Source organism: Anomaloglossus baeobatrachus, chromosome 7 (assembly GCF_048569485.1).
Source record: "Anomaloglossus baeobatrachus isolate aAnoBae1 chromosome 7, aAnoBae1.hap1, whole genome shotgun sequence".
Classification (NCBI taxonomy): domain Eukaryota; kingdom Metazoa; phylum Chordata; class Amphibia; order Anura; family Aromobatidae; genus Anomaloglossus; species Anomaloglossus baeobatrachus.
In genome coordinates this window covers 16,441,431-16,454,733 of record NC_134359.1, presented here as the reverse complement: position 1 = coordinate 16,454,733, position 13,303 = coordinate 16,441,431, and the positions used below count along the sequence as shown (strand labels likewise).

At 42.2% G+C, this 13,303-nt stretch overlaps 1 protein-coding gene across 1 annotated transcript in view; it reads right to left on the bottom strand.

Moving 5' to 3' along the window:
- The window catches only part of PLCD4 (phospholipase C delta 4), a 71,535-nt gene that overhangs the window by 38,417 nt on the left and 19,815 nt on the right, over positions 1-13,303 (bottom strand). Inside the window, exons 5-6 of the mRNA XM_075317078.1 lie at positions 11,949-12,177; positions 10,883-11,012 (exon numbers count right to left, since the gene is read on the bottom strand). Coding sequence (XP_075173193.1) covers positions 10,883-11,012; positions 11,949-12,177 — 359 coding nt within the window. The remainder of the gene's footprint in view (positions 1-10,882; positions 11,013-11,948; positions 12,178-13,303) is intronic.

Below are 13,303 nucleotides of genomic sequence, written 5' to 3'. Positions count from 1 at the left end.
CCTATATACAAGAATATAACTACTATAATACTGCCCCTATGTACAAGAATATAACCACTATAATACTGCACCTTATATACAAGAATATAACTACTATAATACCGCCCCCTATGTACAAGAATATAACTACTATAATACTGCCCCTATGTACAAGAATATAACTACTATAATACTGCCCCTATGTACAAGAATATAACTACTACAATACTGCACCCTATATACAAAAATATAACTACTATAATACTGTCCCCTATGTACAAGAATATAACTACTATAATACTGCCCCTATGTACAAGAATATAACTACTATAATACTGCCCCTATGTACAATAATATGACTACTATAATACTGCCCTTATGTACAAGAATATAGCTACTATAATACTGCCCCTATGTACAAGAATATAACTACTATAATACTGTCTCCTATGTACAAGAATATAACCACTATAATACTGCCTCCTATGTACAAGAATATAACTACTATAATACTGTCCCCTATGTACAAGAATATAACCACTATAATACTGCCCCTATGTACAAGAATATAACTACTATAATACTGCTCCTATGTACAAGAATATAACTACTATAATACTGCCTCCTATGTACAAGAATATAACTACTATAATACTGTCCCCTATGTACAAGAATATAACCACTATAATACTGCCCCTATATACAAGAATATAACTACTATAATACTGCCCCCTATGTACAAGAATATAACTACTATAATACTGCCCCCTATGTACAAGAATATATCTACTATAATACTGCTCCTATGTACAAGACTATAACTACTATAATACTGTCCCCTATGTACAAGAATATAACCACTATAATACTGCTCCTATGTACAAGAATATAACTACTATAATACTGCTCCTATATATAGGAATATAACTACTATAATACTGCCCCTATATACAAGAATATAACTACTATAATACTGCCTCTATGTACAAGAATATAACTACTATAATACTGCCCCTATGTACAAGACTATAACTACTATAATACTGCCCCCTATGTACAGGAATATAACTACTATAATACTGCCCCCTATGTACAAGAATATAACTACTATAATACTGCTCCTATGTACAAGACTATAACTACTATAATACTGTCCCCTATGTACAAGAATATAACCACTATAATACTGCCCCTATATACAAGAATATAACTACTATAATACTGCCTCCTATGTACAAGAATATAACTACTATAATACTGTCCCCTATGTACAAGAATATAACCACTATAATACTGCCCCTATATACAAGAATATAACTACTATAATACTGCCCCTATCTACAAGAATTTAACTACTATAATACTGCCCCTATCTACAAGAATATAACTACTATAATACTGCACCCTATATACAAGAATATAACTACTATAATACTGCCCCTATGTACAAGAATATAACCACTATAATACTGCACCCTATATACAAGAATATAACTACTATAATACTGCCCCTATGTACAAGAATATAACTACTATAATACTGTCCCCTATGTACAAGAATATAACCACTATAATACTGCCTCCTATGTACAAGAATATAACTACTATAATACTGTCCCCTATGTACAAGAATGTAACCACTATAATACTGCCCCTATGTACAAGAATATAACTACTATAATACTGCTCCTATGTACAAGAATATAACTACTATAATACTGCCTCTATGTACAAGAATATAACTACTATAATACTGCCCCTATGTACAAGAATATAACTACTATAATACTGCCCCCTATGTACAGGAATATAACTACTATAATACTGCCCCCTATGTACAAGAATATAACTACTATAATACTGCTCCAGTGTACAAGAATACAGTAGATAAAAGCTGAAGATCTGACACTTTGATACAATGTACAGTAAATTTAGTGTCCTCTAAATAATACACAGCCATTAATGTAAAAACCACTGGCAACAAAAGTGAGTACATCCCTAAGTAAAAATGGTCAAATTTTGCCCTTGGTGTGAACATTTAATGTGGCCGCCATTATTTTACAGCACTGCCTTCCCTCTCTTGGGCCCGGAGGTCACTAGAGCATCACAGGAGCCGCTGGATCCTCTTCATCCTCCATGATGACATCCCGGAGCTGGTGGATGTTGCAGACCTTGCGCTCCTCCACCTTCTGTTTGAGGAGGCCCCACAGATACTCCATAGGTTTATGTCTGGAGATGCTGGTCCAGCTCTTTTACCCTTAGTTTCTGTAGCAAGGCAGTGGGGGTCTTGGAGGTGTGTGGAGTCGTTATCATGTTGGAATATGAAGGGCGGGGATCCTGCTCTGCTTCAGTATGTCACAGGACATGTTGGCATTCATGGTTCCCTCAATGAACTGTAGACCCCCACAGCCGGCAGCACTCATGCAGCCCTAAACCATGACCCTCCACCACCATGCCTGACTGTAGGCAGGACACACTTGTCTTTCTGCTCATCACTTGGTTGCCACCACAGAAACCACATTTTGGGCAGTGACATTTAGGACTCATCTCTCCTTTTTCGGGAAGTAAAAGATGTCAGGGAGCAGCTGTTGTCTTGTGATGCTTTGAGTATGAATAGACATCGGCAGTAGCTTTGTTCGATGCTGAGCAATATTCATACTCTACTACGACTGAACCCTATTACTCTTGCGGAGATGGAAAATATCAGGTGAGTTATAAAATCAAATCCACAGGTTCCAAAACAGGCAGGTACTTGCCCCAGACCTGACCTTGATTTGTCCCTGCCTGACAGCGGAGACTGGCCCCTAAGGTCAAGTAATGGCGTCCCCACCACCCGGAGTGTACATAACTGCACCCTAAGCTATAAACCAAGTGTAACACAAAAACAACAATAAACATAAATGAAGAGCACACAAATAGAGGGTGAGACATGGGACTAGGAATGTGCAAATACAGTCATACAGGAATGAAGGAATAAAAGAAACCAAAAAGAATAACTGAATATGTGGAAACCCTCCCAAACCTAAATGAAACAAAACAGGAGATAACTGGGAAGGGAATCACACAAACAAACTGCAGGGAAGAACAATAGCAATGTGTCAGTAAAAAAGCCTTAATTGAGGGGCTCGGACTCCAGACAACCATCCATCCACAAATCTAGCCAGCACTGAGGCATGTGAGCAGTGAGTATAAATAGACGTCCCCAAAATGTGATTGGGCAAACCAATCGAGAAAGTGAACACACCAGAATAGAAGAGAAACAGGAAGGCAGGAGATCCATCAGCAGTTTAACCAACACAAAACAGGTTGTGGTCCAACCAAGAGGGAAACCAACTAACGACCAGACATCACCGGTCCATACCCCAGAGGTGGAGCCATGACAGCACCCCTTCTACGAGGGGCCACTGGACCCTCAGAAATCAACAATCTCCGATGATGCTGATGGAACTTTCTTATCAGGGGATCAGCATGAAGGTCCTCCGAACTGACCCAGAAATTATTCTCAGGACTATACCCTTCCATTAACCAGATACTGCAGACTGTGCCTGACCTGCCTGGGTCCCAGAACATTCTGTGTCTGCGGTTTGCTCCTTTTTTGACCCGATCACTAACAACCAAAAGAACCTTTTGATCTCCTTCCAGACTTTTATCACATGGGAAAAAAAAATCTCCTCCTTTGGCACGGAGGACTGCAACCCAGAAAAATTCCCAATTACTAGATCAACACCCCCACAACCAAACTAAGGCGACGTTACGGTAGTGGTGGAAGTGCGATTATTTAAAGAAAAGTCATCAAGAGACAAAAACTCCCCCCGGTCTTCCTGATAAGACGAAACAAAAACCTCAAATATTGCTCTACCTCTCGGTTCATCCTCTCATTCAGTCCATTAGTCTCGGGATGGTATCCTGAAGAAAAAGACAATTTGATACCCAATCTGGAACAGAAGCTAGCCAAGAACTGAACCCCTCTGGACATGATGTTTTTGGGAACACCATGTAGCCTAACAATATGAGAAGTGAACAATGTAGCTAAACTCTTAGCAAAAAAAATTTAGGAAGTGGGACCAAATGAACCTTCTTGCTGAAATGGTCCACCACCAGCCAGACAACGGCATTGCCACCAGAACTAGGATAATTAGTGATAAAATCCATGGACAAATGGGTCCAAGGCTGTCACGAAATGTCGTTAGTTAGGAGATCCCCGCTGGGGCTTGACGAGGAGCTTTAGCCCTGGCACAAACTCTACATTTCCAAACATATTCATCCACATCCTTACGAGCTTTCTGCCACCAATAAGACCTAGAAGAACCCGGATTCCCAGCCAAAACGGAATTATGCGCCTCCTCAAGAAGATCTGTGCGTAAAAATGGAAGGACATGTGGTTTATTTACAGGCAAACACTGCGGCGAACTGTAATGCGCATCCTCAGTGCCTCGTCTGATATCAACCCCCAGAGCACCCCCCACCGCCCCATCAATAAGAATTTTAACAGGATTTTCATCCCGCAACTCTGAAACAAAACTGCAAGACAAAGTGTCAGCTTTAATATTTTTCTATCCAGGGAGATAGATCACCGAGAAATCAAACCGAGCAAAGTAAAGAGCCCACCGGGGTTGTCTAATTTTCGGACACTTAGGGGGGCTTTACACGTTGCTACATCGCTACCGATATATCGTCGGGTTCACGTCGTTAGTGACACACATGCGGCGCCTGTAGCGACATCGCAACGTGTAAATCCTAGGTGTGACGATGAACGAGCACAGAAGCGTACAATATCGCTGATCTGTGTAGCGTCGGTCATTTCCATAGTGTCGGATCGTCCGCAAATATGATGTTGTTTGTCGCTCCTGCGGCAGCAGACATTGCTGTGTGTAAACCCGCAGGAGCGACAAACATCTCCTTACCTGCGTCCACCGCCAATGCGGAAGGGAGAAGGTGGGCGGGATGTTATGTTCCGCTCATCTCCGCCCCTCCGCTTCTATTGGCCGGCCGCTTAGTGACGTCGCGGTGACATTGCTGTAACGCCGAACGCACCTCCCCCTTGAAGGAGGGATTCTTCGGCGGTCACCGCGACGTCACCGACAAGGTAAGTGCGTGTGATGCTGCTGTAGTGAAAATGTTCGCTACGGCAGCAATCACCACATATCACACCTGCGACGGGGGCGGGGACCATCGCACTAGACATCGCTAGCAATTGCTAGCGATGTCGCAACGTGTAAAGCCCGCCTTAGGAGCATCAATATGGTAGGGTTTTATGATCGGTGAAGACTGTTACCTTGTGCTTAGCCCCCTCCAACCGGTGTCTCCATTCCTCAAAGCTCTCTTAATTGCCAAAAGCTCACACTCAGCAGTTTCATAGTTAGATTCAGCTTGAGACAACTTCCGGGAATGAAATGCCCAGGGATGAAGGTAGCCATTCTTTTTCTGTGAGAACGTCGCCCATCCCTACAGAAGAAGCGTCTAATTCCACCACAAATTGCAGCTCAATATCGGGTTGACTGAGAACATGAACTGTAGAAAAGGCTGTGTTGAAACTTGAATGGGATGAACGAGGGAAGAGACATTATAACCATCGTTAATAGCAAAGTCGTGATCAATAAGATGCAGAACCTGAATCCACAAATGCAGGAGTAAAAGTAAACCATGTTTTAGTCTCCAAAAGCTCCCCTGATATTTGTACCAGAGATAATCTCAAACTCTTGGAATCAGCATCCACTTAAGGTTTTTTCTCTTTCTCCTTGGAATTCATTAATTTACCTAAAGCACTGAACCATTATGTGACTCAAACGACCAGAATATAACCAAAAACAAGTTGGTGCTCCTTGATCCATACTTTCTCTGGGATCCCTAAAAGCACCAATTTGCATTCAAATTGGTGGTTCACCTCTTCACTGATGAAGGAGATGCCACCAAAATACCCCAAAATGTGTGTCTATCCATCAGAGAACTGTCCAGACGAATAGCAAGAGACAGAATATCCTCCAAAGACTGCGGACTGGGATTGTAAATCATCCTGTCCATGATCTGATCAGTCCCTGGCAGCACTGAGTCCGCAGAGCAGGGTCATTCCAAGAGGTCTACAGCCCATCGTCTCAACTCCGAGCAGTGGTCCTGCACTCCATCTTCCTGAAGCAATCCATGAATCTTGGACTCGGCAAAGGTGATCGTATCAGGATCGTCACATATAAGACCAAGATCTGAGAGAAATGTCCAATGCTGGAGAATCCTCAGGCAAGGAAAAACCCAAGCCTGTGGATCACCACGAAGCAGAGACAAAACAATGCCTACTTGCTGACTCTTGGACGAATACTGGACATAAACAGAAGTATAACGGAATTGAAGCAATACTTAGGTCGGTCACCACTGAAGCAATCCGGCATCCTTACGTTAGGTTCCAACAGAAACACTGATGACCTCTATCACAAGCAACGGCCGAATGTGAATGCTGCTGTTTATCCCTAATTTCAGCAACTTCGAGTGACAAGGTCAAGCAGCAAACCAGATCCATAAGGAAGCCCCAAAACTCACCAAATAGGCTGACTATAATGTTACGACTAACCCTAACGCTCTCTTGGGATTGGACAAACCAAAGGAGATGTAAAAGCAGAATACACAGGTCTCAAAATAGGCTAAAACTTGCCCTAGACCTGGTCTTGATTGTTCCTGCCTAACAGCGGAGGTTGGCACCCTAAGATCACATAATGGCGCCTCCACTCAGCGACAGCTGACCCAAGGTGTCCGTAACTGCACCCTGAGCTGTACACCAAGTGTAACCCAAAGACAACAATAAACATAAATGAAGAGCAGAAGGCAGAGGGGGAGACACGGGGCTAGAAACGTGCAAATACAGACGTACAGGAATGATGGAATACAAGAAAACAAACAGAATATCAGACGATGTGGAATCCCTCCCAAACCTAAATGACACAAAATAAGAGATAACTGGGAAGGGAGTCACACAAACAAACTGCAGGGAACAGCAACAGCAATGTCTCAGTAAGAAAACCTTAATCGAGGAGCTTGGACTCCAGACAACCATCCATTAAGAAAGAGGCATGTGAGTAATAAGTATAAGTAGTCCTTTCCAAAATGTGATTGGGCAAACCAAAGGAGAAAGTGCGAAAGAAAGAAAGTGCGAAAGAAAAAGAAAGTGGGAAAGAAGGAAAGAGTGCAGAAGAAGGAAAAAGCAAAAGAAAGAGCAAAAGAAAGAAAGTGCGAAAGAAAAAGAAAGTGTGAGGGAAAAAGAAAGTGTGAAAGAAGGAAAGAGTGCAAAAGAAGGAAAGAGCAAAAGAAAGAAAGCAAAAGAAAGAAAGAGCAAAAGAAAAAGTGCGAAAGAAAGAAAAAGAAAGTGTGAATGAAGGAAAGAGTGCCAAAGAAGGAAAGAGCAAAAGAAGGAAAGAGCAAAAGAAAGAGAGCAAAAGAAAGAAAGTGTGAAAGAAAGTGCGAAAGAAAGTGTAAAAGAGAAAGAAAGAAAAATAAAGTGTGAAAGAAAAAAAAAAGTGCAAATGAAAGAAAATGCGAAAGAAAGAAAGTGCGAAAGAAAGTGCGAAAGAAAGAGCAAAAGAAAGAAAGAGCAAAAGAAAGAAAGTGTGAAAGTGCGAAAGAAAGTGCAAAAGAGAAAGAAAGAAAGAGAAAAATAAAGTGTGAAAGAAAGAAAAAGAAAGTGCGAAAGAAAGAAAAAAGTGCAAATGAAAGAAAGTGCGAAAGAAAGAGAGAAATAAAGAGAGACAGAAAGAGAGAAGCCATCAACAGTTTGGCAAAAACAAAACAGGCTGAGGTCCGACCTAGAGGGAAACCGACCACCAGCCAGAAATCCCTGGTTGATACCCCGGAGTGGAGCCGCCATACCAGACTCATGCAGTGCTTAGGGAGGTGGCAGATAATTATATTATGTTGTCACATGTAAATGATGATAATAATAATGATAACCTGCTGACACTGATAGATGAATGGCAGAGAGTACACTGCAGCCGTCAGCAGCATATGGCGGTTCTCCGAGACTATATATAGCACAGCTCAAAATCCAGGAGGCTGAGAGTGAATTTGTGGAGTGCTTATGGGGAGGGGGATGCACAGAGGAGCAGGGTACACGTGGGTCTCTGGGCACTGGGTGCACTTGGTGTTGGCACTGTGCTTGTATTTAGCTAGTTCTTGTGGTGTATACACGAGCCCTCTGGCCACTATCATTGCACTGGTGGCCGGTCCTGTATTGTTAATCATACAGTGCGGCATCATTTCCAGCTCCACGTCTGCTTATATTGCACAGACAGGACGTGTATGATGCCCAAAATTAACCCCTTCAATATGTGGCCTATTTTGGCGATCAGGGTGAAGCGTTTTTTTTTTTTACTCTTTTTTTTTTTCTTGAATTGTCATTTTGTTGGAGGTGTATGTAATTAAGTTTTAACTCTTTCCTAAAGGGAAAGAAAACATGAATCATTTTTATGTCACTGCGACCTTTGTTACTATTGATGTAGCTGTATGTTATTTGCTTTAAGGGGGCACTCAGGGGGCATTATTATTGGGTGGGTTCTTGCCCCAGGCACTGGTGATGGCAATGCGCACTAAGGCACTGATTTAGGCATCTGTATAAAAGTATAATTTGGACAATATCCAGCATTGCAATGTGGGCAGTGTACAGTATGGGAGCAATGATGCACTGTATGGCAGTAATGATGCACTGTATGGCAGTAATGATGCACTGTTTGGCAGTAATGATGCATTGTATGGCAGTAATGGTGCACTGCATGGCAGTAATGATGCACTGTATGGCAGTAATGAAGCACTGTATGGCAGTAATGATGCACTGTTTGGCAGTAATGGTGCACTGCATGGCAGTAATGATGCACTGTAATGATGCGCTGTATGGCAGTAATGATGTATTCTATGGAAGTAATGATGCATTGTATGGCAGTAATAATGCGCTGTATGGCAGTAATGATGCGCTGTATGGCACTAATGATGTATTCTATGGCAATAATGGTGCATTGTATAGCAGCAATGATGCATTCTATGGCAGTAATGAAGCACTGTATGGCACTAATGATGTATTCTATGGCAGTCATGATGTATTCTATGGCAGTCATGATGTATTCTATAGCAGTAATGATGCACTATATGGCAGTAATGAAGCACTGTATGGCATTAATGATGTATTTTATGGAAGTAATGATGCATTGTATGGCAGTCATGATGTATTCTATGGCAGTAATGATGCACTATATGGCAGTAATGATGCACTGTATGGCAGTCATGATGTATTCTATGGCAGTAATGATGCACTATATGGCAGTAATGATGCACTGTATGGCAGTAATGATGTATTCTATGGCAGTAATGAAGCACTGTATGGCAGTAATGATGCACTGTATGGCAGCAATGATGCATTCTATGGCAGCAATGATGTATTCTATGGCAGTAATGATGCACTGTATGGCAGTAATGATGCACTGTATGGCAGTCATGATGTATTCTATGGCAGTAATGATGCACTATATGGCAGTAATGATGCACTGTATGGCAGTAATGATGTATTCTATGGCAGTAATGATGCACTGTATGGCAGTAATGATGCACTGTTTGGCAGTAATGGTGCACTGTATGGCAGTAATGCTGTATGGCATTAATGATGCACTGTATGGTAGTAATGATGTATTCTATAGCAGTAATGATGCACTGTTTGGCAGTAATAATGCATTGTATGGCATCATTATATGGACTCTGAGCAGATGGATGGGAGTTGAGAGTCCTTCCTCAGGTTTGTGTGATAATATCTATGGTGGCCGCTTGTTCTACTCCTTTCCAGACATTATAAATGACTTGTAGCCGCTTTTCACCGGACAGAATTCTACAACTACTGAGACCTTAATGGACCGAAACGCGTCTCGTCCCTTTCCCTTCCTCTCCAGCTGTATTATTCAGTGCAGATTCTAGATGTTCTCTGCCTTAGGACAATCTGTATCGGGGGTCACTGACTAATGAATATTTCAATGATCTTATATCTTACACGGCTCCGGCGGGGAGGGATTGATACTCTTGGCCAAATTGAATTATTCATTAGGATCTCCTTCACTCGGCCAATCGTAAGATTGGATGTCAGACGATCACCTGATTCCCGTATCTTGTGATATTCCGCGCGCCTTGACCAAATCCTCCAAGAACTAATCCTCCCCTTTAAGTAATTTTAACATTTTGGGCGGCACGGTGGCTCAGTGGTTAGCACTGTAGTCTTGTGGTGGCTCAGTGGTTAGCAGTGCAGTCTTGTGGTGGCTCAGTGGTTAGCACTGAAGTCTTGTGGTGGCTCAGTGGTTAGCAGTGCAGTCTTGTGGTGGCTCAGTGGTTAGCACTGCAGTCTCGTGGTGGCTCAATGGTTAGCAGTGCAGTCTTGTGGTGGCTCAGTGGTTAGCACTGCAGTCTTGTGGTGGCTCAGTGGTTAGCACTGCAGTCTTGTGGTGGCTCAGTGGTTAGCACTGCAGTCTTGTAGTGGCTCAGTGGTTAGCACTGCAGTGCAGTCTTGCAGCGCTGGGGTCCTGGGTTCAAATCCCACCAAGGACACCATCTGCAAGGAGTTTGTATGTTCTTCCCGTGTTTGCGTGGGTTTCCTCCGGGGTCTCCGGTTTCCTCCCACACTCCAAAGACATACTCATAGGGACTCTAGATTGTGAGCCCCAATGGGGACAGTGTTGCCAATGTATGTAAAGTGCTGTGGAATTAATAGCGCTATATAAATGAATAAAATTAATTTATTATTATTTTCATACATTTTGTCTTAGTTCTTGATTCAGTGATCGCCAATACGTGGCTTTGAAGCTGTTGCAAAAACAACCACTCCCAGCATGCTCTCCCATCCTCTAGCTATAACTAATAATCCATGCCACCTTGCATAAGTATTAACACCCCTCACCTGGAACAGACGATTAGCGTGCTGCTCGTTCATGTCCACATTCATCATCTTCAGAAGATCTTGGACCTCCTTAAAATTCATTCTGCCGTCTCGGTTCTTATCGGCCTTTTGGAACCAGTCAGCGATCCATCTAAGCCACCGGGTCAAGGGAAAAGCAGCAATCACCGGTGGACTACATGGATATAGTTTCCAACACTTCTGGGGTTGTTAGAGGGGTTGTCCACCTCTTGGGACATTTATTTTTTCCGTAAATGTATTTTTGGAGTTTGTAACTCTTATCTCTCTTTTCCTGAGCTCTTCTCAGGATTGTAAAAATGGAGCAAAATTTTAATTAAAAAAATAACTTTTAGTCCCAAATTTATATATTTAAGTAAAAATAGAAAATTGACCTAAGAGTGAACAATCCCTTTAAGTCCCGCCCCTATCCTTGGCAGGAATGCCCCCAATTTGCCCTTTTTGGGTGGGTTTACATATTTCCACCCCTTTTGCCAGGAGATCTTGGGAGAGAGAGTTGAGTAACTTTGCCAATATTTTTTGTTGTTGATGCTGTATGTCAAGTCCGAAAATAAAGTCACAAACAAAGCAAAAAAAAAAAAAACAAAATTCAATCATTTGCAACTTTTGAAGTGACAGTCATAAAGAGAAAATGGCAGAATTTTGATTTCTCCTCTGGTTGCGAACAGAGGACACATTAGGCAAAGCAAAGGAATTTCAATATTTCTAATTTGTGTTCCATCATCTCACTGTTTTCAATATCTCTGCTTGCTTTTGCAGTATTGAAACATTCTTGTTTACATTGGGAACATCTATTCTTGCTAGCACAGCTGATGATTCGTTACATTGTATCAGTGCAAGAAATCCACAGCCAGCACAAGTCACACTCCGCTGCTGGGCCACAAACTCTGAGCTACATGATACATTGTAACAATTTTCAGCTCTATGGACAGGACTTGGGATTTTTAGCCTTGAAATGTCAACAAGAATGTTCCATCCAATGACAGCAAGCGCAGATCTAACAAATGTGGAAGCGTTCATCTCCCTGATTATAAAACCAGTTAAAGGATACTGATCGAGGATTTCCTTCTGGTCCATGTTCCTCACAGTCTCCACGAGTTTCTCTAGTCCTTGGATCCAGCACTGAGCCTCCTCCGCCGTGCTGGCCACAAGGTCAAGATTAGCACGACGCCCATAGAAGACGATGGTAAAACACAGCTCTGGCTCAAACTCATCAGCGATGCTCTGCAGAATCTCCGACTGATGACCTTCCCGCACTGTCTCAATGTCACTGATGGAAACTAGGTGGAGAAAAAGCAGGTATGAGTATTCAGTGGGGAATGACAAAATCAGCAGAATAGTGAGTGCAGCTCTGAAGTATAATACAGGATGTAACTCAGAATCAGTAATGTAATGTATATACACAGTGTCTGTACATGATAAGTAATGTAATGTATGTACACAGTGACTGCACCAGCAGAATAGTGAGTGCAGCTCTGGAGTATAATACAGGAGGTAACTCAGGATCAGTAATGTAATGTATGTACACAGTGACTGCACCAGCAGAATAGTGAGTGCAGCTCTGGAATATAATACAGGAGGTAACTCAGGATCAGTAATGTAATGTATGTACACAGTGACTGCACCAGCAGAATAGTGAGTGCAGCTCTGGAATATAATACAGGAGGTAACTCAGGATCAGTAATATAATATATGTACACAGTGACTGCACCAGCAGAATAGTGAGTGCAGCTCTGGAAGATAATACAGGAGCTAACTCAGGATCAGCATAGGATAAGTAATGTAATGTATGTATATAGTGACTTCACCAGCAGAATAGTGAGTGCAGCTCTGGATTATAATACAGGATGTAACTCAGGATCAGTAATGTAATGTATGTACACAGTGTCTGCACCAGCAGAATAGTGAGTGCAGCTCTGGAGTATAATACAAGAGGTAACTCAGGATCAGTAATGTATGTACGTATGTGCACAGTGACTGTGCCAGCAGAATAGTGAGTGCAGCTCTGGAGGATAATACAGGATGTAACTCAGGATCAGTAATGTATGTACACAGTGACTGCACCAGCAGAATAGTGATTGCAGCTCTGGGGTATAATACAGGAGGTAACTCAGGATCAGTAATGTAATGTATGTACACAGTGACTGCACCAGCAGAATAGTGAGCGCAGCTCTGGAGTATAATACAGGAGGTAACTCAGGATCAGTAATGTATGTACACAGTGACTGCAGCAGCAGAATAGTGAGTGCAGCTCTGGAGTATAATGCAGGAGGTAACTCAGGATCAGTAATGTATGTACACAGTGACTGCACCAGCAGAATAGTGAGTGAAGCTCTGGAGTATAATACAGGATGTAACTCAGGATCAGTAATGTAATGTATGTCCACAGTGACTGCACCAGCAGAA